We start from the raw sequence: 23695 nt of genomic DNA, 5'->3' as shown, positions 1-23695 counted from the left end.
GTCCATTTTAGAGATGAGAACACTGAGGCCCAGAGAGCGTCAGGAACAGTCCCACCGGCTCCCGCGGCCGCCTCCAGCCTGGCACCGAGCGGACGTCCAGGAAGGGACGCAGCCCCGCCCCGCCCCGCCCCGCCCCGCCCCGCCCCGCAGGGGGTGGGACTGCGGCGCCGCGCGTGGTGGGCGGGGCTGCCCGCGGGGGCGGGGCGGGGCCGGGCGAGGCCTGGGGCGTGCGCGCGGCCCGGAGGACCCTCCCGCTGGGCGCCCGGCCGCGCGGCGGCGGCTCGGGAGGGGCGGGGCGGGGCGGGGCGGGGCGGGGCGGGGCGGCCGCGCGGGGGGCCCTGACGTCACCGGGCCCTCGGCCCCGCCCCGCCGCGGCTGCTGCAGCCGAGCCCGCGAGCGAGCGCCGCCGCCGCCGCCGCCGCCGCCGCCGCCCGGTCGGGAACGCAGCGCGCGCGGCCATGGCCTCGGGCCCCGCGGGTAAGCGGGTGAGCGGGCGCGGGGCGCGGGGGCGGCGGGAGGGCGGCCCGTGCCCCCGCCCCCAGCGCTCGGCTGACCCGCCGTCCCCCCGTCTCGTCCCACAGAGGCGGACACGCGGCAGAGGCTGCTGCGCACTGTCAAGAAGGAGGTAGGTGCCGGGGGTGGGGTGGCCGGGGGCGCGACCCTGCGGAGGGAGCCGCCGGAGCTCCCCCGGGGGAAGGGTCTCCAAAGGGGTGGGGGCCCGTGGCAGCGGGGCGGCCACCTGAGCTGTGGGGCTCACCTGGTAGGACTGGAGGCGGGTGAGTTGGGGGTGGGGGCCTCAGGTACGGGGTCGATGCTTGGCTGCTGTGTGTAGGGGCGGACGCAGCGGGAGGGCCGCCCCCGATGGGGCACACCCGGGCGTGTCTGGGTAGGACCCCCTCTTGTGGAGGAGCAGGTGGGTGGGTCTCATTAAGGGGAGGCAAGCACCTGGGGGCTGACTGGACTTACTGGGAGGTGAGGGGCTGGGTAGGGCTGCAGAAGGAGGACCAGACTTCGGGAAAAGGGAACGGTTCACTTTGGGTAACACCCCCCATCTCCCCTTCCCCACAAGTCTCAGTCCTTAGAGCCGCCCCCAGGAGCTTGGGGACTCCCTCCCCGAAAGTCCCTGGTCATTGGGTTGCACCATCTGTGGGCCTGTGCCAGGGCGTCTTGGCAGGCGAGTTCCCCTCGCCCACCCCTGCCCACCCCTGCCCACCCCCCCACCCCCGACACGCAGTAGGGTGCGAATCAGGCAGGGTTCACCTGCCCCTCCGCCCCCTTCACTCTCCTTGGGGCCAGCTGGGAGCCCAGTCTAGCCTTTAGCGAATAGCCCTCGACTTCCCGGAGAGGGGCGAACCTGCAGTGGTGGGTTCCTGGGAAGCATGTAGATGCCCGGACTGTGTGTGGAGCACGCTCACTCCTGTGTGGGCGCCGACATGTGCTGTGAGTGTGTGTCTGAGGCTGTCTGTGCATCTGCCTGGAGGTAACCAAGTGTGTCTCCGTATTGCGTGTACATGTGTCTGTGTGTGGATCTGTTTTTGTGAGTATGGTGTGTGACCGTGTGATGCGTAAGTCTCTGCGTGCGTGAGTGAGGCTGCGACCAGGTATGTGTGACTGTATGTGTGTGTGCTGCCCTCCTTATGCTGCCTCACATCCCTCACCTGGGACCCGATCGCTGTTGAGCGGCATCACCTCTGTACCTTGAGTCCTCAGCCCGAGATCACAGAGGGCTGTAGACCTTGGGGCTGGCCTGATTGCGTGTGTGTGTGTGTGTGTGTGTACGCATGCGTGTGCACACACGAGGAGGGTGTCAGCCTGGTGTCAGCACTGAGCACCCAGAAGCCCCTCCCTGCATGGTGGCAGTCAGCCATCAAAGACAGCCTGGAAGAGGGGACCTGTGGCTGCCCCTCCCTCCTCAGAAAGCATGGGCGCATGTTGTGCGTAGGTCTCTGTGTGGCATGTCTCGTGTTGTTCAAAGAATCAGCTCTAGAGCTAGTTGTATATTCTGGCATTTCTGAATAAGGATCCGTAATGAGGGATGTGGAGTTCCTCAGAAAGGTCCAGAACTTTTCAGTTTGGCCCTCTTAGAGGCATTGTGGGACCTGAAGAAAGCTCTATCTAGATAGACCATCTTTCCAACAAAACCTGCACACCTGCAATTTTCTGATGACGAGTTGGTGGAGGGTGTCTTATAGAAACTCTCTCAAAAGCCTTCAGGTTAAAAGCCTGTAGTCTCTTTGTTCATTGTTTAAACCTAGATGTAATTTGTACTCCCCGGAGATTGTCACATGGAATGGCTGTGTTTTCTTTTCTTTTGAAGCGTTTAGTTATTATTCATGAGAGACACACAGAGAGAAGCAGAGGCACAGGCAGAGGGAGAAGCAGGCTCCCTGTGCGGAGCCTGACGCGGGACTCGATCCCAGGACCCCGGGATCAAGCCCTGAGCCAAAGGCAGACACTCAGCCACTGAGCCACCCAGGCATCCCTGGAATGGCTGTTTCTCAGGAAATGGCTTGCTGGTTCAATGGAAGGGGTCTACGGGTAGAAGAGCCTGGGAGCAAGGCGTCAGGGAGGGCAGTGCCTCTCGGTATCTGCTTCTGGGCAGGGCTTCAGCTGGGCCTTTGGCCTGGTTCTGCCAGGAGCTCCCTTGGTGCCCTGGACAAGTCCTTTCCTCTCTCAAGGACTCAGTTTCCACAGCTGGAGAAAGAGGCATTGGTGCAATGCTCCTGGAGGTCCTACCCATGTCAGTCTAGTTTGGAATATCGGCAAGCTGTGGAGGACACGTTGCCTCCAGTGACCAGAGTTGTCAGCTTGCATCCTCTGTCCTGGGAGCAGCCGAGTTTGGGGCTTAGAATGAGCTTTCTGCCTGGCCTAAGGCTGAGGCCATCACTTGATCAGAGGGACCCCTTGGCATCCTGCTTGGTGCCTGAAGGGGTCAGGGACAGAACCTCGCAAGTTTGGGCAAAGGTCCTTGACCCTGGATCTGCAGTCAGAAGGCAGGTTTATAGCCACAAGTTGGTGGCTGATTCTAAATTCTGCATTTCTCAGGGCACATCATTTCAGTAATCAGAGTTTCCATAGAGTGGGTACTATTCTGTGCCATATCCTGTGTACACGGTGACTTTATGAGGTGACTGAGGCTGCCCCCATTTCATGGACAAGGAAACCAAGCCTGGAGACGAGGTGTGGATTGCTCAAGAGAACACAGCCAAGAAGGTGCAAAGCCGGGGACTTAACCCCCCAGATCTGTCTGACATCAGAGCCAGGCTCTTACCTCTGTATCCTAAACGTGCTCATCCGTGTCTCCACGGCACCACAGTCTCAGCTGTGGATGGAATGATTTCCATCTTACAGAGGTGAAAAATGGCCCAGACGGGATAAGTGATTTCTCAAGGGCACAGAAGCAGTCAAGGGAAGACAAGTTCAAGTCTTCTATGAACCCCTTGTTCAGCATGGGTGCCCCTAAGGGCGTGGCGATGAGTCCATGCCCCACCAAAGCAGACCTCCTCTCTCCTTGCCTTCCTCTGCCCACCTCTTGGGAGAGCATCTTGTCCCAGTATCAGAGAGCCAGTCTTCAATGGAATGGTGGAGGCAAACTCTTTGCCTAGAAATCTGGGAGTCAAGTCTGCTCTTCCTTCTCTTCATCTTTTGGGTTCAGAGAAGTCACATCCCTGCCTGTCACAGCCTCATCCAAAGGTACCTCCCGTCATTCTTCCTGGAAAGGGTGGCTTAACAGTCAGTTTCTTTAGACAAGGTTTGCAAGCTTGGGCTGAGCCACAGAAGCCAGAAAAGCCAGCAGCGGCTATGGGGCTGGAAGCTCTGTCCTGTGCTGACTCTGGGAGCCAGTAGGACTCAGAACCATGAAGCAGGTCAAGAAGGAGCATTGGGCTCACCCAGAGCTGGGTTCAAATTCTGACATGTTTATTTACTGAAGGGTGTCTGTGTGCCAGACACAGGACTGGGCTCTGCGGATGCAGCAGTGAATAAGAGAAGTCCTGCCCTCATAGGGCTGACATTCCCATTTTGGTACACAGATCCTGATAGACATTCTGAGTGTAATTCAGAGGATTATGATAGCCTTTGCACCAAGGTATGAAGGAGAGGTACTCGGCACCACAAGAACATACAACAAGGTTAAGGTGGCCCAGGAAGGCGCCCTGGAGGAAGTGATGTTAAGAAGATACGTGAAGGATGAGCACACCTTTAAGATGAAGGCAGGAGGTGGGAAGACAGAGGGGAACCATTCCTGGCAGAGGGAACTGCATATACAAAGACTTTGTGGCTGGAGGGAGCACGGTGAACTTGAGTGATGAGAGGACTCTGAAGTGGCTGGAGGACAGAGAGGAAGGAGCATGGTGCCAAATGCAGAGGGGCAGAGCAGGAGGTCCTATCCTAAAAGCACAGGGAAAAAGGATGGGGAGGACAGGAGCTAGGTGGAGGAAGAGGGCGGAGCTAAACTTGATGGCTTGTAATTGCACAGCCTTAGTGGGGCATGTGTCTGTATCTTCACAAGGGTTTGAGTTTCAGTTTATTCCCAGTGAGGATGAAGATCACTTGTCAGGATAAGCGATGTGAAAACACCCACCACATTAGCCTGAGCTGCCTCTGGGCAGGCATCTTATTTTTTCTGTCTCCCCAGTGTCACTCAGGAGATAGGGTGGCCTGGGTGAGATTTCCTGCAGTTAAACCCAATCAGCTCTATTCTGGCTCCACCCTGGCTCGCTTTGCCCTCCCCTCCTTTCTCCTCCCAGCCTCCAACCCTTAATTTTGTTTTGGTTCCCAGAGTGGCAGCTGTGGGGACTGGCTTCTTGTTGCCATGACGACTGCCATTAAAGGAGCCAGCCACTTGAGCCAGGTTGATAACGGAAGCCAAGTGACTAACTGCCTTGTTTTCTTGCCTTGGGCTAGGCCTGGGAGGCCTCTTAATTGGAAGAGACAAAAGCAGGTGCTTGAGGGCAGGAGGACAGACCCCCGGGGGAAGGAGGCAGGGGGATGAGGCCAGTGCTGGAGAGGAGGCTCTTGTGGACCTCTGCAAACTGGAGCTGGTATGAGAGCTGCCATGGGGAGCCCTTGCCACAGCGGCTGAGCTGGGCGCGTTTGGGGAGCTGTGCCTTCCAGCCTTGGGACAGGGTAGGGGTGTGACGGGATGGTGGAGGAGGGTTTCACATCCTAAGAAGATTGGAGGAAGTGAGAGAATCAACTGATGTTTCTACTGAGAGCCCTGTGGTGCTTCCACTTGGATCTACTTCTTCTCAATAAAAGAGGGGCAACAGTTTTGCCCCCCAGGTGAGGTTGCTGGACAACGTATAGGTCATCGAGTTAAATTCGAATTCCAGATAAACAGAAGTAAAGTGCCTAGTGCTAAATCTGGCAGCCCTAGCCCAGGGGACATTTGGTAATGTCTGGAGCCATTTCTCGTCAAAAACGAGGGTGTGACTGACATCTAGTGGGTAGAGTCCAGAGATGCTGCTCAACCTCCTGCGATGCAGAGGACAGCCCCCCTCCCCACCCCCACCCCCACCAAGAAGTGTCAGCCCAGACTGGCACTGTGGTTGAGACGGAGAAACCTCTGTGCTGGAAAACTCCTTCACTTCTTCATGACGGCCCAAGGAGGGAGGGTACTTGTCTCCTTCGCTCCATAAAGGAGGAGCTGGAGGCACAGAGGGGTTAAGCAGCTCACTTTAAGGTCACACAGCCAGTCTGTGGAGAAGCCAGGATTCAAATCCTGCTTTGTCAGCTCTGAAGGGTGGCCTCACAGAGGTCCAGCAGAGTCCCTGGAGACATGGCTTGAGGTCAGGTGTATGTAGGGGAAGAGATGGGGCAGCAAAGGCCCGCTAGATGCACCCTGCTCGGGGCTTTGCTCCATTAGACAGCAGGGAGCTGTAGAAAATTTATGAGCAAGGAGGGTCTTGTTTGGACTTGGACTTCAGAAAGTATCAGCTGGTAACAGGGTCCAAGATGGAGCTTTTTGCCACTTCTTAGAAGAAAGCTTCCTCCTTTCTTTCCTGCCTCCTTCCTTCCTTTCCTTCCTTTCTTCTTTCCTTCCTCTCTATCCCACCTCCTCTCCCTCCTTCCATTCCTGACGTTTTTTGCTGCCTCCTTTCTTCCAGGAATATTTATTGAACATCAACTATGTACCAGGTGCAGCTCTAGGAACTGTAGAAAAGGTGCAAAGCGGCATCCCTGCTCACATGCTCTCATGAAGCATAGGATCTAGTTGGGGGACAGATAGATAAACAATAAATATATGCAGGCACCCCTTGGAGATATCGTGGGTTCAGTTCCAAGCCACCAGAAGAAAGCAAATATTGTGATAAGTCAAGTCAAAGGAATTTTTTGGTTTCCCAGTGCATGTAAAAGTTGTGTTTACACTATAATGTAGTCTATTAAGTATGCGAAAGAATTATGTCTAAAGAAAATAATATAATTATTATTATATCTTTAATAATATAATCATCTTAATCTAGAAATGCTGTGTTATGTCACATATTACAATTATATTAATTTTATCTTTATTTTATTGTACATATTGTATACATGTTTTAAGGGGAGTGGGAGGTGAAGGCTTCCAAAAAAAACCATTTTACTGCTAAAAAAAATGCTGACCATCATGAGTTTTCATAATCACTGATCACAGATCACTATGACAAACATAATAATAATGAGAAGTTTTGAAATATTGTTAGAATTACCAAAGTGTGACACAGAATCAGGAAGTGAGCAAATGCTATTGGGAAAATGGTGCTAATACAGACTTGCTTGATGCAAGATGGCCACAAACCTTCAATTTGTAAAAAGAAAAAAAGAAAAGAAAAACAAAAGTAGTGTCTGAAAGTACAAGAAAGCAAAGTATGCCTGTATTAGAAGTCACAAATGCTGTGAGGAAAATAAAGCTAGAAAGTGGGTGGAGAGTATCTGGGTAGCTCAGTGTTTGAGCATCTGCCTTTGGCTCAGATCGTGATTGCGGGTTCTGGGATCAAGTCCTGTATCAGGCTTCCCGCAGGGAGCCTGCTTCTCCCCCTGCCTATGTCTCTGCCTCTCTCTGTGTGTCTCTCCTGAATAAATAAATAGAAATCTTAAAAGAAAAGAACGAAAAGAAAAAGAAAGTGAGTGGAGCGGAATGGGCAGTGCTTTCCAGAGGAGGTGGTCAGGCATGGCCTCTGATACTATGACATTTGAGCAGAGACCTAAAGGGAAGGAGGGAACCCTGCTGACCTCTGCAGGAAAGGTGTTCCTGCCAGAGGGAACAGCATAGACAAAGGCCCTGAGTCAGGAACGATGAATAGCAAAGAGGTCAAGGAGCCTGGAGTGGAGTGAACAGAAGGGAGGAGGAGACAGGTCAGAGAGGGAGCAGGAGGCCATTCCTGCAGGGTCTTGTGGCCCCCCCGGAAATGAGACGGGACCCGTGGGAGAATTTTGAACAAGGGGAGAAGCATGAATTCATCCACGTTGCCGACTGCTCTGGCCACAGCCGAGCAATAAATGCAGGGCACAAATCGGGGGCACAGAGTCTTTAGGCAAGAGAAGAAACTTCGCTGTTCTCTTCTGAGCTTTCAATTCTTAGGCTAGAAACCACAGCGCCTTACTCTGCCCCACTCCCCCACTGGCCAAATAGGGGTTCCAGAAATACTTGCCAGTCAAGTAGATGCAGGAATACTGGGTGTGGATATTTTGGGGTTCTCTGATGCTTATAGGGTTGACTCAGATCAGTTCACGTGTGTCGTGTTTTCAGGCTTAAGCTGGCAGAAATTCTCCTCGTGAATAATGCAGCCACATCCGTGCGGTGTGTTTTGATGCTTTTTTCAGGTCTCTGGCAATGCGGCTTCCGGGAGCTTCTGCTAGCGCAGGGCCTGGGCTTCAGCATCCTGGTTTGATGTGAGGAGGGTGGCAGGTGGGGCCTAGCTTTCCGGCTGGGTTATGTCTCCTGTGCGGTCTGGCTGGGTCTTCCCTGCAGTAACCTCATGAAGGGCTCCGGGAAATGGTAGTGTAGCATTTGTTGCTGTTCGGCAGGTAGGAAAGGGCATTTGTGCACCCCAGTGGGACACCCCACTTGCTGGCTGCAGACCCCAGGATGGGAAGTGAGGACACCAAAGTCCTTGTCCCAGCGCTGCCCCTAACCACCTGTGGCCGCCTGCAGTTTCCTTCTGCCTATGCCATTCTGCTTTCCAAGTGGATGCAGTTGGACAGCTCCAGGATTCTAAGAACCTCAAACCATCAGATTTGGCCAGCATCCCTCCCCGAGAGCCAGGTCTCTCGCATTTTCTCAACAAGGAATTTGCCAAGTCTGTATTTAAGACCTATTAAAACTCGGTCACTGATAAGACCATCTGGGAATCTTCGTTCTGGTCAGGAAAAGCAAAGGCTCAACTAAAGGCATTCTAACAGGGTAAAGATTTTTTTATTTCTTAAACAGTATTTACTGAGCATCTTATGGTGATGGCCTCATTTAATTGTTATGAAGCCACACAAAGTGGATAAAACACTGTCCCTTAAAGGTAAGGATAGCGACACACGGGAATGGGAAATAAGTCACCAAAGGTCACCGACAGTGTCAGTGGTACAGCTTGGATTCTGGCTCTGGAACCGGGCTCCGCATCACTCCGGAGCTGAAACCAATGACCTATCACATATGGTGATGAGCTCCTCTGAGCACGTGGAGTTGGCAAAAGGTCCAGGCTTTGGAATCGGACAGCCTTGTGTTCCAAGTTTGAGTCCTGCCATTTAGTGGATGCTTGGACCTTTCCAGCTTTGGTGTCCTCGTGCATCAGGTGGCGAGGGTATCCTGTACCGCGCAGCACTGCTGCGATGCTATCACTGCCAGGTATTCACCAGTATTTATGAAGGGACCAGGCAGAGTGCTTGGCTTACCCATTTAAGAGCAAGATAGAAATCAGTCGCAGAAGGACATTGTGCTGCCCTGTCTGGTCAGTCACATGAACTTGTAGATGTTCTCAGTGTAGGATCTTGCTCTCTTTGGGTAAGCCCCAGGCTGGGGGTGCTGCTGCCACAGGAGCAGTGCCGCAGACTGGGAAGAGGGTATTTGTTGGGGTCCAAAGGAACGAGCCCTTGAGCGGGGGTGGGGAAGGCTGAGTCTTGCCTGGCTGCCTCAACATCCTGAGGTGGGCAGTTGGATCTTCCCTCTGGGTCTGCTTATTCATTGGCCTCGTGGCAATAATCCCTCAGCTGAAGAAATTCTGACGCCCTAGTGAGCTTGCGGGTCTTGTCACTTAGCCACCGCGAGGCCCTGGATGAGCAGCTAAGTGCTGAAGGCCAGGGGGAGGCAGTGTACTTTTCCTTGAGTAGTAGAGGAAGACAAGAAATAAATAGATTTTTGTGCTTTTTCATTGGACAAACTTGAAAGAACTCAGTTTTGTAAAGGACAATAACCGTTCCTTTGGCAGTGAGTCTCCTACTTAAAAATCAGAGGATGGAAGCCTCAAGACTTGAGACTTGATGATACCTGGGACCTTGACTAGATTCTCCTTTAATTTTTATTATTTAGTAAATTACGTCTAATTAGTTAGAATTATAGCAACTATCATGCATTTCTTTCCTTCTTTTTGAGAACTAGACATCTTTACAACCACCATTTATTAAATGCTGCTCTAATTTGCTTTGTTTGATCTCATTTAGTGCACAAAGTGAGCTTCCTATAGAGCAGGTACAAATAGCAACTCTTCTTTACTGATGAGAGAAACTGAAGCTCAGGGAGGTTAAGAAACTGGACCAAGGTCACACAACTGAGAAGTAACACGGCACGGTATTTTAGCCGGCTCCACCCATTTCAATTTGGACGATAACTTGCTAACAAAGCCAGCTCGAACAACGAATAAATATATGAAGATCAAGCCAAGAGGGAAAGAGAGCCTTAAGAAATCGACGTTGTGGTTTCAGGGGTTTGGGAAGTTTGGAGTGAGGCCAGCTTCAGGTACAGCTCTATCCAGGGGTTCCAATGATGTCATCAGGACCCTCTGTGTTTTCTGGTCTCTGCACTGATTTTCTCTGTGCTAGCTTTCTGCTTTGCTGGTCTCTGTGGGGAGGGAGAATGTTGCCCAGCTCTCAGGTTACAACCTGCCAGCTTGGCATCAGCAGACAGAGAGCTTCGCCTTCCCCCCCCAACCCCCCTGCTGTGGTTCTCCTGGAAGATTCAGGATTAGGTTTCATTGGACCTCCGCCCCAGTCACATATGGCTTTTGCGCCAATCACTCTGGGACTCATTGCTTAGATCTGTCAAGCTGGAGGGATGCTGTGGGGTCAGCCCAGTGAGAGGGAGGGAGGGGACCCAGAGGAAGTCCAGGTGACATGACCAGGCAGGGACATGGGAAAGAACTAGGCAGACAAGACACAGATGCCTGCCTGGGCAGGGTGAGGGCCCCAGCATCTGGAGCTCAGCCCCGCGGTGCGGAAGTGACCTCCTGGGTGCTAGGTGTCTGTGGGATCTAGGGGCCTGGGCAACCCTGAAGTTATGCAGACACTTTGTACTTGTTGTAGGGAGAGAGTATCCTCAGTACGTCTCTGAGGTCCACAACCCCAAAACCCAAATGCGGTTCAGAACCGCTCAGCAAGATGCTGGAATTTGAAGATGAATACAGTTTCCCCGATCTCGGCTTGCTCAGAAATGAAATGCTCCCTAGTTTGTAACCCAGTGAGCCCTCCAAAAACAACCACCCCTAACAACAATCATAATTAGCATTTACCGGGCACCTACTGTGTTCCAGACCTGCACCATCCAATTGGAGCCACTAGTGTTACATGTTTATATTTAAAGGAAGTAAAACTCAAATAAAAAAATCCTGTTGCTCAGTTGTCCCAAGTTTCAAGTAGCCGCATGTGGCTAGGGATCCCGTTTTGGACATTTTAGGCACAGAGCATTTTCCAGAAAGTTCTGTTGTGTCCTAGACATTGTGCTAAGTGCTCTACATCCATGAACATATTTCAGTCTTAAAACAGCTCAGAGGGGTAGGTCCTATTTATTATCCCTTTTTATAGAGGGGAGTAAATTGAAGCACGAAGGAAGTGAAGTGACTTACCCAAGGCCACACAGCTGGTGAGGGAGCAGAGCCAGGGTACTCACCCAGCCCTTGGATGTGATGCTTGGCTGCTTTTCCTCCCAGTGTAGGCTAGAGGTGGCTAATGTGTTTTCTGGCTCACCCTGTGCTGTTTGAAGCAACCATCTGGAATTCGTGTTCTTATCTCCTGTAGCTGCCCAGACCCCCAGAGAGAATTGAGGCCGCTCCAGCGTCTGTGCGTGCCTTCCTGATCCACAAGGCCCGTGGGTCTGAGGAAGTGGGGCGTGTTGCCAGGGGAGCCGCCTCACACAGCAGCAGAGCACCCAGGAGAGGGCTGGCCGGTCTCCAGGGCGTGGGCTGGGAATGTGAGACACGCAGGCTGTTTTCTCCGGGAATGGAGGGGCGGGGGATTGACTGTCTTCACAGTTCCATCATCTCCCTGAGTGGCTGTGTGCGGGAGGTGTAGCTGGGGGGACCTTTTTGCCAAAATGCCCCCAGGTGAATGCCCCAGAACCAGGCCCTTGCGTGACCTTCTCGTCAGGGGGTGTCTGAGCACCTGTGCAGGGCACCTGTGTGAGGGAAACCCAATCTCAGCGCCCAGAACGCCCTGCTTCCAGGTCAGGGCAGGTTGGCCAGTCCCTATACTCTGAGGGAACGATGCGTGGTGCCTATTTATAGCATCCCAGAAAAGGGTTAACTGGGGCTGTCCTAGCAGCAGCCCACTGAGAAACAGGCTTTTGCTTCCCTTGTAAGGCCCACAGCCATGTTTAGGGCAGGTGCTAAGAGGGAAGACTTTGCTAGCACTAGGACTCTGAAGATCCAGGTGCCATGGCTTCATCACCTATGTCCCCGCCCCCCCGCTCTCTCCCACAGGCACAGATGGGGCTGCAGAAGGACCGTCCTGTGTCTCTGCTTTCATTATCCATCTGTGTGGATGTGGAGGGCAGGGTGGAAGTGTGTGGGTGGGAGGGTGGGGCAGGGCTGTTCTGGAACCGTGTATGAGAGAGAGCAAGAGTCCAGGAGAGGAAGCTTTGATCCGTTCACCAGCGGCTACTGGGCTCTCGCTGTGTGCCAGACGCCTTCAGACCCCTTCTCTGAGAAGGCCCCAGCCCTGTGCAGGCTGCGATGGGCTGAGGGCAGGGAGGAACCCATCTGGAAGGAGGCCCTTTGCCTATGTGCCGGAGCGTTGGGATCCCTGCTGACATCCTACAGTAGCAGCAGAGCACAGACAAGATATTTCCTTTTTTACTTTCTTCTTTTTTAATAATAGACTTTATTTTTTATAGCACGTTTAGGTTCACAATGAAACTGAACAGAAAGTACTGAGATTTCCTATACATCTCTTTATCTGCCCTAAAAATCCTCTGCGCTCTGCTGTTCATCCCTTTCTGCCCCCAACCCCTGGCAACCACTGATCTTTTTGCCGTCTCCATGGTGTTGCTCTTTCCAGAATGTCCTGCAGCTGCATTTGGACAGCATGTAGCCTTTTCAGATTCTTTGGTTTCAGTAATACGTGTTTCAGGTTGAAGGTTTCCCTCTTGCTACCATGATTCTCCATTGGAGACCTATGTGCAGAGGGGAGAGGGAGCTGGGTGGTACTGGGCACACCTGGGGAGGTCAGTGGTGAAAAGGTTTGGCAGGGCAGAGGTGGACCTGGCTGGTGTTGCAGGGCCAGGACTTCAGGAGCAGGAAGTTGGCCACCTGGGACTCCGAAGCTGGAGATGATTCAGATCCCAGCCTCTTCACGGACCAGATGGTCTCCATCCCTCCTAGCTCAGCTGCCTCATTGGGAAAATAGAGTAGTAGCAATGGCACCCACATGGCATGCTTGTTATGAATCTTTGGGGCTCATGGATGTGAAGCACCCACGTAGCTTGTGGGATGCACCAGTACGTATTGAATGAATAAATGAACCTACTGTGTGCCAGGCTCAGTGCAGGGCAGATGGTCGTGGGTTCGAGTCCCCACTCTGCCACTCAAAAGCCATGTGCACGGGTAGCCCCGGTGGCGCAGCGGTTTAGCGCCGCCTGCAGCCCAGGGCATGATCCTGGAGACCCGGGATCGAGTCCCACATCAGGCTCTCTGTGTGGTGCCTGCTTCTCCCTCTGCCTGTGTCTCTGCCTCACTCTCTCTCTCTCTCTCTGTCTCTATGAATAAATAAAATAAAATCTTTAAAAAATAAAATAAAAAAATAAACTTAAAAAAAAAAAGCCATGTGCAAAAAAAAAAAAAACAAAACAAACAAACAAAAAAAGCCATGTGCTCTTGGGCAAGTATTTGACCTCACCAAGACTCAGTTTCCTCATCTGTAAAAATATGCACCCACACCCATCTCACCTAATTATCCTGAGGATTCAATAAAATAATGCCCCAAGCATGGTGCCAGGCTCAGCGAACACCTCATAAATAAGTGTGTAAAGCACTTACTGTGCGGCTACCACTGTGTTAAATGCTTTTGATGTATTATCTTATGCCTGTGAGGCAAATACAGATACCCATTTTACTGATGGGAAAGATTTGCCCAAGATTCTGTGCAAGAGCTGGGGTTTGAATTCTGGAAGTTTGACTCTAGAGCCCAGTGCTCATAGCTGACCATTGGAGCTTGGAAGTGGAGGAGGTCCCATCAACTTTGCCTAGGGGGTGGGGGGTGGGGGTGGCTCGGGAAGGAGGGCAGAGGACACCTTAGTGAGTCCCAGAAGATGCAGTGGTTTTGCCAGAGCTGGAGATGGAGGTCGGAGTGGGTGAGGATATCAGGTGCAGGGGACTGCACAAAGCACAAAGCAAAGGCAGGGGTGGGAATCCTACAGAAGGAATGGCACAAGTGACCGAGCTGGGCGTGGGAAGGGGCGGGGAGGGGACAGGATGTGGCAGGAAAGGAAGGTAGGGCCCCATGGTAGAAGCAGTCACAGCTCGCAGCCCTGTTCCAGGCCTTCCCAACTCACCTCCTGTGCGCCCCCTCCCCCATAAGAAATTAAAAAATAAAAAGCCGCCAGCTATTTCCATGTCGTGCCTTTCCCTGCCACATTGTCCTTCCATCTGTTCCTTCCTTTGAGCTCTAGGGTGGCTGGGGGGGGCGGGGGCAATTGCAGGGGCAGCATTTTCCTCCTCTGGTTTAGAGTTGGAGAAACCAGAGAGTTCAGTTCTGTTTGTACCTTAGATCTTGAGCATCACCTCCTCCAGGAAGCCCTCCCTGACCGCTAGACCTACCTCATCAGCTCAAGTTCCTTTGTTATTCTCCAAGAACTAAATTCTTTTGCTGCAGGGAACTGGCCTACTTTTTTGTTGTCATGTACCCATTTGTTGTACTTGGTTAGTATCTGTCTCTGTAGACTGCCATGTCCACAAGGGCAGGGATTCTATCTGCTCGTCATCTTGTACCAAACTCCTAGGAGGTGCTCCATAAATGTTAAGTGAATGAGGGACAGCTGTGGTTCTTGTGAAGGGAAGTGCTGGGAAGGCAGGTGTTGGCAGAACATGGAAGAGGTACATTTATCCCTGCTTGGGTATGGAGAGTCCAGGAAGGCTCCCAGAAGGAGGTGACACCTGGGCTGAAGCCTGAGTTGCACTTAGCTAGCTGCAGCATGTCGGGAGGGACCCTTGGCAGAAGGCATATGTGGGCAAAGGCACACCCACGGCTGGGTCTGAGGGCCCGCGGTCCGAGGCGGGGCTGGACATGCTGGCCTGCTAGGGCATGTGCATCTCGCCCTCAGCATCCAGGAGGCCCACCCGGGAGGCAGAGCTGACCTCTGCTCATTCCCCTCTCCTCCTCACTTTGCCCAGATGCTGCGAGCTATTTTTAAAAGTCACCCTGAAGGCGGTCCAGACACCCTAAATGAACCGGCCTTTCCACTGTGAGTTTCTCGCGGCCGGGAGAGGCAGGGGGCCTCCATCTCATTAGCTCCTGCTGGCTCAGCATTACTCACCCAGCTGCACTGCCGGGCGCCAACCACCCGGGACCCCAGCTGGGGTGAGCTGTGCTCTGAGCCAGCACCAAGGCAGCAGGACTTGGAGGAGCAGGTGGCAGCTCGGCTGGTTTTTATTTTGGCCTAATGTGAGCCACAGGCACAGTGCTGGGTGCTTTATGCCAGGGGTCCCTGTGGCCAAATCCAGCCTGTGTGTGCACTGCCCTTAAGCCAAGAATGGTTTTTACATCCTAAAAAGGGGTGTGAAAACGAGAAAGGATGGGACATAGACGGTATGTGGCCTGAAAATAGGTTTGACAGATTTAGCAAATAAAAATTCAGATCGCCTGCTGAAATTTGAATTTCAGAAAAACCAGAGAATCTTTTAGTATAAGCCTGCACAGTATCTGGTACATACTTAGACTAAAAGAAATTCCATATGTATTTGAAGTTTAGATTTCACTGGGCAGCCTGTGTTTTTATCTGGCGGTCCTGCTGTAAAACCTGAAGTGTTTGCTCTCTGACCCTTCACAGAAAACGTTTGCCCACCCTGGCCTTGAACACAGAGCAAATGAGATCAGGTGCCAGAGGGCCTTAAAGACACTGGAACCAAACCTGATGAGCATGAGCTGCTGGCGTGTGTTACTAATATAATCAGAGTGATCGATCACCCAACATAGATTGAGCACCTCCTGTTTGCCCAGCGCTGTCCTAGAGATGGACAGTACACACATAAGCGTGCAGGTGTATAGTGAAAGTCAGGCCGTGATAAATTCTAAGCAAAAGTATACAGCAGCAGAAGGGGGTAGAGAGTGACATGCATGAAGCTTTTACACTGTGTGGTTCTGAGCTCCTGCTCCCATTCTGAGCGCTGTGCATGCTTTTTTCATGAAATCTGCACATAGCAGCCCTGACAGGTGGTATATCATCTCCATTTCACAGATAAGGAAACTGAGGCCTGAGGTCATCCAGCCAATGGCAGAATTGGAATTTGACCTGAGCCTGGTGACTCCTGATCTCCTATTCTTACTGGCTTTACTAAGGTGCCTCCCTTTATAGGATGCCAGCTGTATTATGCTGGGTCCTGTTAGAGGCCCTCTGCTGATACTTTCCATAATCCTTATGGGAGCCTTGCACGCTGGGCTGTATTATTCCGATCCAGGCATAAAAGCGGTGAGCACGGCACTGTGTGGAGAGGCAGCCGGGAGTAGTGAGTTGATCTGGAACCTAGCAGGGTTCCAGGTGGGCCGCGTGAGGCTATCTGGGTATCAGTGGGCAGGTGGCAGGAATGGGGTGGGGAGAAGGCACGGCAGGCCGGGGAGCCCCCACGAGTCCCGTCTTCCTGCTTTTCGGATTGGCCTCGGTTTCCCTGCCTGCCTTCCTCCTGAGATTGATTACTTCTCCTGTGTGCTATTGAAATATTTGCAGGTGGAGGGTGGGAGGGCGGGGCTGGTTCCTGAATTTGCAGGGTGGGGCTGACAGGGGTTGATGGTCTGAGATCCCACGAGCAGGGGTGGGGCCAGGCCACTGCCCCAGAGGCCAGTGAGGTCCTAAATAGCCCCTGGATGGGAAGCTGGGGTAAGTGCATCGAGCTGAAGGGCCCCATAGCTCACACTCATGAATATCTACTGTGGGCCGGCCCTGAACTAGGCAGTCCCTATCCTCTAAGACTGGCTCCTGTTTGTAGAATTCCTACCATGTGCCAGGCACTGTCTCCACAGGGCTCTTGCAAGGCTCCCGTTACCCAATGAGGCAGGGACACTATGATCATCCACCCTATTTGACAAGTGAGGAAGCTTGTCCAGCATCATGAGTGGTCAAGGATTCGATGTCAGGTCAGTGACTCCACATTCTGGCTCCTAGCCTCTCCACTGCCTCCTAACATCCTGTCGTTAGAGCTAACAAGCTGGTTCTGAAGGAAGTGAGCTCCCCATCACTGGGGGAATGCAAGCAGATGTTGGAGGACTCCTTAGAATGGGTGCTAGACAGGGATGAAAGCTTCCTGACCACTGTGACCTTTGAGGTCTCCCTGCCCTGAAGAGGCCCCCACAGGACATGGGTGGCAGAGTCCGGTCCAGGTGACTCAGGACTCCTGACTTGCAGTTAGTGCTTCTTTGGTCTCCATGTTGGGCGAGACCTAGGAATCCCTTTCTCATAGGTTTCTCAGCACTTTGGGATTTTAGAGGGCCTGACCCCTTTCTGGGCAGGGCTGGAGGCATTGCTGACTGTGAGACCTAAGTTCAAGAGGTCCTGACCATGCCCTTTCCTGGTTTTGTAACCTTAGGGCAAATTGCATAAACTCTTGTGAACCTCAGTTTATGCAGCTTTAAAATGGGGATGATGATGTTCCTGTGAGGATTAAACAAGGTATTCTGTACAGAGACGCCGGCACATAGTAGGTGCTCAGTAAACATACTCTCTCACTCTAAGCTGGGCAATAACAAAAGCATTTTGTTCAAAATGGCCTCCAACTTCTGCTATGAGACAAAGTATTTGTTAGAATAAAGGCCCTGGGTCTGATCGTGCCTCCTCTGCATGACCTGGGGTGGTTATCGAACAGCTCCCTGCCTCAGTTTCCCCATCTGGGAAAAGGGAATAATTCAGTAATCCACTTCATTTGGGTTGTCACGCTATATACAGTTCCAGGAACACAGTGAGTGCTCAAAAAATAAAAAATGGCAGCAAGCTTTAGCATCATGAAACTTCTACTATGTCCTAGCCAGGCCTGCCCTTTTGCAAACAGCAGCCCATTTAACCGTCGCCCTGGACACGAGGGGTTGAGCCGGGATGCAGATGGAGGTCTGTGGGCCTCGAGTCCCAGCGACCACAGCCACTGCCTCTGTGCTGCCTGAATCACACATGATCCCAGGGCTGAAGATTAGAGAAATCACAGAGGCTGGGGAGGGGCCGGGAGGCCACCTGCCACTGCCACCATGCCCAGACCACCCCGAGGTCCCTCACATCTGTCAGCTTTCACAGCCGACTGAGTCCAAGCTCATGCCTGGCGCCTGAGAAGGGAAAGGTGGTTGAACTGAATTTCAGAGGCCTTCTGTGGCCCTCTCCCTCACCCCCACAGGTCTGGCCAGTTCCCTGGGGATGGGGCCCGCCCTCGAGGGTGTGGGTCACAGCCTCTTCCTGCAGCCCTTGCTCTCTCCTGGGAGGCTCTCAGGGTCCTTCCCAGGGAGACTTCCGCCCCACCCCGCTGCCTTTTTAATTTCCTCTTCTGGCCTCAGGCTGGCAGCCTGTTACTAACTTCTGGAGACGGGTTCTAGCCCACAGCTGGGAGCCAGCAGAAGTGGGGGGCACCTCACTTGTCAGGGCCCCTCCCCAGGCTGAGCACTACCCACTACCCACGGGTGCTGCATTTGCACCTCCACCACCCACCCCACCCCAGATCCATCCCCAGGACAAGAGTCCTGGAGCCAGCCTTCCCTGGGGATTGCCCTTCCTGAGTTTCAGAGTCCACAGCGATAAACGGACAACCTTCTCCACTCTGCAGAGTTTGGACTTGAGACAGCGCGTGTGTCCAGTCTGGGTAACGATAGGAAACAGAGGATTCCCCCAAAGGGAGTACAGTAAGGTGAATTTAATAAAGGCACTACTGACCAAGGCAGGGTGGGGTGCGCCAAGGATGCAGCACCCTGTGGTGGTAATAGTGAGGAAGCTGCAACTGTTACCTCCCCTAGTCTGACATGGGGCCCAGGAGAGGTGGCCAGAAGGGGCTGGCTGTGTGGGGAAGGTCCCAGACAGGAGCCGTGACTGCTGAATCTCTTCCTAAGGATTTTGGGACAGCTTCCTGTTTTCTATCCTCTCGCACCTCCTGCTGCCATCTGAGCTTGCGTGCGATTTCCTTGGAGAGCTTGATAAACATCCTGGAGTTGCTGATTCCATGGGTCGGAGGCCAAGCATTTGTGTCTCTACCAGGTCCCACCTGGTGCTGGTGCTGCTGGCCCTGCTGGGCAATGTCACATTTGCCCTGTGCCTGTCTTAGCTTGTCCTACCTTTTGGCTCATTGGAGTGAAAGGTCGTCCTGGGCAGGACTGTTTGACTCCATCCCTGCTGCTCTGTGCCCTCAGTGCGAGGGCCTCCTGCCGAACTGCATTCATGAGCATTTGAACTGTTTACGACGACGTCTCCCTGTTGACTGTTGCTCACATGTGTGCATGCTTTGGCTTGGCGGTCCCTGAGTGGAGGCCATTGTGGAGATGGAGGTCAGCATGCAGGCTTATTTGGGTATGCCTTTGGGATTGACACCCGGGGAGCAGAGTGAAGCAAGCAGGAGAGGGCCAAAGGAGAAGATGGGCCACGGGGCTTTCATGGAAGCGCCACGGCGAGTTCCCAGGGAGCTTTGTGGCCCTTCAAAGCTGTCCCAAGCTGGGGCGAGGATGCCAAATCTTCAGGGCCCGCCTGCTCCAGTCTCTGGGTGAGGGCCACCCTGGGAAGCAGTGAGACCTTGGGGCAGGCTCTCCCTGTGGCTGAAGTAGTCCCCTGTCCTCTAAGGGACTGGCAACCCCTCTAAGGGTTCTCCAGCACCCCCCTAAGCAGCCTCCAGTCCTGAAGGGTTCTGTGGGGCACACTGTGATACCTACCATGTGATCAGCTCTTGTCCAAGGGGCCAAGGAGGGGCCAGTAGCCTTCCCTGGACTCCGTGCCCCAACCTGGAAAGCCCTTTTGCTCTCCCTCAAGCACACAGGAACCCCCCCCTCCCAAGAACTCTGCCCATGGTTTTTGCCAACAGCGGACTTCTGAATCTTAGTTTTGCTGGGCCAGGCCATCATGTAGCAGAGAGAGGCCGAAGCCCCCAGACTCCACCCCGGCTTGAGCTGAGCTGGGAAATAAGAGCACCAGTGTTGCTATGAACCACAGACAGTGGTTAGGGGGTCCTCCCGGCCTTCTGGAGAGAGGGAGAGTAAGAGGAAGGGGTTGTTTCCTCTGTTGTGTCACGGAGGGCGGTGACCCCAGTAAGTGCATCTGACCCCTGTTTCTGGAGTGGAGTGGAGTGGGCAGAGGCTCCCCTTGGAGTCAGATTGCCCAGCGTAGAAACCTCAGCAGGATGACCTTGGATGTTCTGACCTTGGCTAGGTAGTAACCGATACCTCTGCATTTCATAATTTTCTTGTGAATGAAGTGGGTGGTAGGGGCCACCTGGGAACCATGCTGTGGGGATTATGTGGGGCTGGCCGGGTGCCTCTGCTCAGACTGGCGTAGCAGAACACCACAGATAGAGTGGCCTAAACAGACCTTTATTTCTTGCAGTTTGCCAGCTGAGAAGTCCGAGGTCAAGGTGCTAGCAGATTCAGCTCCCGGTGAGGGTTCTCTTCCTGGCTTGCAGGCAACCACCGTCTCACTTTGCTCTGATTTCTTCCTCTTCTTTTAAGGACACTAGGCCCATCCTGAGGCCCTTGCCTTCAGGACTTTGTGTAACCCTGATTACCGCCCCCCCCCCCCCCCCCCCCCCGAGGCCCCACCTCCAAATACCATCACACCAGGAGGGGGAGAATAGGGCTTCAGCATGTGACTCCATAATACCATGTGTGCTTACCACAGTGCTGTGCAAGTGTGTGTAAGCTAGAGCAGCATTATTATTTTCAGAGACATGCCATTGGCTGAAGCTTCTAGAGTAGCATCAAGAGCCTGGGTTTCTGCTCCTGCCTCCTGTACACTGTGTGACCTTGGGCTGGCTGCTTAGGCTCTCTGATCTTCATTCTCATAAAAATAGGCCCACCCCGCACAGGGCTGAGGAGAGGGTACAGTGAGTTAATACAGGTAAGCCTAGAACTCATTCACTCGTTCACTCATTCCTCCTCTGGCAGAGAAGTGCTCCGCTGGGGGGATGAGGACGTGGAGCGTGATGGTGAGGATGCTGACGGTGGGTGTGTCCGTCTGCCCCGGCTGCCATGACAAGCTACCACACCCGGGGGGACCTGAATGCCAGATATTTACGTTCTCACACTTCTGGAGGCTGGAAGTCCAGTATCATGGTGTTGGCAGAATTGACTCCTTCCGACGTCTGTGAGGGAAAGCTCTGTTCTGGGTGTTCTCGTACATGGCCCTCTTCTCCCAGGATGGCGGACTCTTCCCTCTGTAGTGCTCTGTGCTCAGACTTCCTTTTATAAGGACACCAGTCGTACCAGGTGAGCGCCCACCCTAATGACCTCATTTTAACATAATTAGCTCTTGAAGACCTTGTCGACAAATAGATGACATCCTAAGGTACTCGGGGTTAAGGTTTCAGCGTATGAGTGGGGGGCAGGGATACAGTTCAGCCCCTAACATCAGGGAGGCCACAGTTTGCAGGCTCTGAGGCAGATGAGGCCCTGCCCTCAGAGCATTTATATCCCAGAGGAGGGAGACGGTACGCAAAGAAACAGGACAGGAATAGTGTAAGTACCCTGAAGGAACTGTAACGAGGAATGGATGGAGTCACGGGGAGGGCTGTCTCAGATAATGGGGTCAAGGAGGGAGATGACATTTCGTGTGACATCTGAAAAGTGCAGAGCAAGCACCCGAAAAAATGCTTCAGGAGAATGTGAAGTGTGGAGCTCTTCTAGGCCACAGGCCTCAGACTTAACAGAAGACGGGGTGAGGAGGGTATGAAAGGAAAGCAGTTATCAAAACACTGTGGACGGCCTGAGAAGCCCAGGAGGAGCGACACAGCCCTTTGGGGTGACCACACCCGGGTCGCATTTGGGTCTCCCGTCCAGCTGCCTCTGCCTTCCAGGTGAAGCAGATCATGGAGGAGGCCATCACACGGAAGTTTGTCCACGAGGACAGCAGCCACATCATCTCCTTCTGTGGTGAGCCCGTGGCCTGTGGCCTTGAAAGTGGCTTCTTTCTCTGTGGGCTGACCTGGGGGAGTGGCATCTTTGTGCAAGCAAGGGTTCTTAACTGCTTTTTTGCTTTGTAACTCCAACGTTATTTTCAGATTTCCAAGGGGCCCCATTAGGGAATTTGGAAATACAACAATGTCTCCAGAAGACATTAAGAATGGCCCCCGTGCAACCTACGAAGGGTTAATCACTGTTGATGCTGGAGGGCCTGCTTTCCCCTCTCAGTTCACAGCCACCAACCCACACCCCTAGTGATGTGGGTCTCGCATCTGAGGAATGGCTCCATCTGAGGAATGGCTCCGTGCCCCTTCCCCCGCCCTGCCTATGGCTGTTGCTAAATAATGGGAGGGGATGGATGGGCTTTAAAAATTCAGGGAGTGAGGAACCATCACACCGTCCTGAGGGATCATGTCCAGCTGGCTCAGCGCAGGAGGCAGGCCCAGGGCTCAGAGCATGACTCAGACGTCTCTCCTTGAATCAGCTTTGCTTGCAAGGCTCCAGAAATAACCATGCTGCCAGGTTCTTACTATACTTCCACCTCGGCTACAGGCTACAGACGCAGGTTTTGCGTGTCCCCGGAGTCAGGATTCTGTTTCTACGTATCAGTGTGTACGTATAAGTGGGGGAGTTTCTTTCTCCCTAAAAACCTTTATTATTTCATGACTGGCATGTGTTGGGGTGAAGGACGTGCTGTAATCCCCCTCTCGTGGCCTTGGTCTCATAGAGAGGCCCGAGCGAGGAGACCTGACTGGGCCCTCGGCTTCATCCAGATGGCTGGGCGTACCACCTGTGGGAACACACGTCATGACCTGGGAGCCTGCTGACGTCAGTTTGGGCCCTTTGCAGCCAGGCCGACCTGGGTTCACATCCCTTCTCTGCCACTTGTGTGTTGGGTGACCTTGGCAAAATTTTATGTTTTTTGAAGTGAGATCTGTTTAAGCTACATATATATGTATATTTATATACTTGCATATTTATGTATATATAGAGGAGTCTGTATGCACATAATTACATGAACATGTATGTATATGAAAGGACACATACACACAAATGTAAATATGGGAATGTATTTACCTATATTTTTTTCTCCCGGACATCTTTATTTGCAAAGAAAATAATCGGCATGCCCATTTCAAAATGTGCTACGATACCTACCCATTAAAGACTTAGAGGAATAGAAAGTGATAAAAATCACGATAATCCTCTACTCCAGCCACAGTTTGGGATGAGGGAAGAAATGTGATGGCACTGAGTAAGGCCTACAGGGTCTCCCTGAGGGGTCTCTGATCCACCGTTCCTTAGGATTCATTGTCAGAAAGAGTCAACCAAGCTGCCAATACCTGGATAGTTACTTAACTTCTTGAAGTATAAATGGATGAAAAGTGTTGTGTGTGTAAGCAAAAATGAAGGTGTTTAATAGATGCTTATCCAGACTATTTTAAGCCCATAAGCAAATTAGGCAATAAGTGGACATTCATTCAAAGCCAAGCAATTACTGGGGCACCTGGCTGGCACAGTTGGTAGAGCCCACAACTCTTGATCTCAGGGTTATGAGCTCAAGCTCCATGGTGGATGTGGAGCCTATTTTAAAAAATTAATTAAAAAAATAAAAGCCAAGTAATTGCTAACAACAACAACAACAACCCAAGACAAGAAATTAAACCAGAACTTCTCAGTATTTGTCCTTGCACACAACATGACCTTGGCCGGGCTCTTAACCCTTGGACTGTTGGCGTTCTCCTTCTTTGGAGTGACGGCGACTAGCACACTCACTTCGTGGGCTTTTTCCACCAGGATTGAGTAAGCTAAAACTACACACTGGTCTCACTGTGTGAGATAGAAGGTAGGAAAACACTAATAGAGGCCTGCTGAAAGTACCAGAAATAAGATTGGGGTCATCAGAGTGGCCTCCACAGGGACTGTCTCCCAGCAGGGAACACTAAGTCCCAGAAATGGA

The 23695-nt window shown here is 52.7% G+C and overlaps 1 protein-coding gene across 2 annotated transcripts in view; it reads left to right on the top strand.

The window, feature by feature from the left end:
* The first annotated feature begins 333 nt into the window (after positions 1–333).
* The window catches only part of LOC140597379 (small G protein signaling modulator 1-like), an 81415-nt gene continuing 58053 nt past the window's right edge, over positions 334–23695 (top strand). The window contains exons 1-4 of one of the 2 annotated variants that reach the window (XM_072745643.1): positions 334–477; positions 582–625; positions 21630–21705; positions 22288–22347. In XM_072745643.1, coding sequence (XP_072601744.1) covers positions 459–477; positions 582–625; positions 21630–21705; positions 22288–22347 — 199 coding nt within the window. In that variant the 5' untranslated portion in view covers positions 334–458. The remainder of the gene's footprint in view (positions 478–581; positions 626–21629; positions 21706–22287; positions 22348–23695) is intronic. The other variant, XM_072745644.1, reaches the window with a different exon arrangement.

Source organism: Vulpes vulpes, unplaced genomic scaffold (assembly GCF_048418805.1).
Source record: "Vulpes vulpes isolate BD-2025 unplaced genomic scaffold, VulVul3 u000000698, whole genome shotgun sequence".
In the NCBI taxonomy this organism is placed as follows: Eukaryota; Metazoa; Chordata; class Mammalia; order Carnivora; family Canidae; genus Vulpes; species Vulpes vulpes.
Note: the sequence above shows the minus strand (reverse complement) of the source record. Positions and strands in the feature narration are given on the sequence as shown.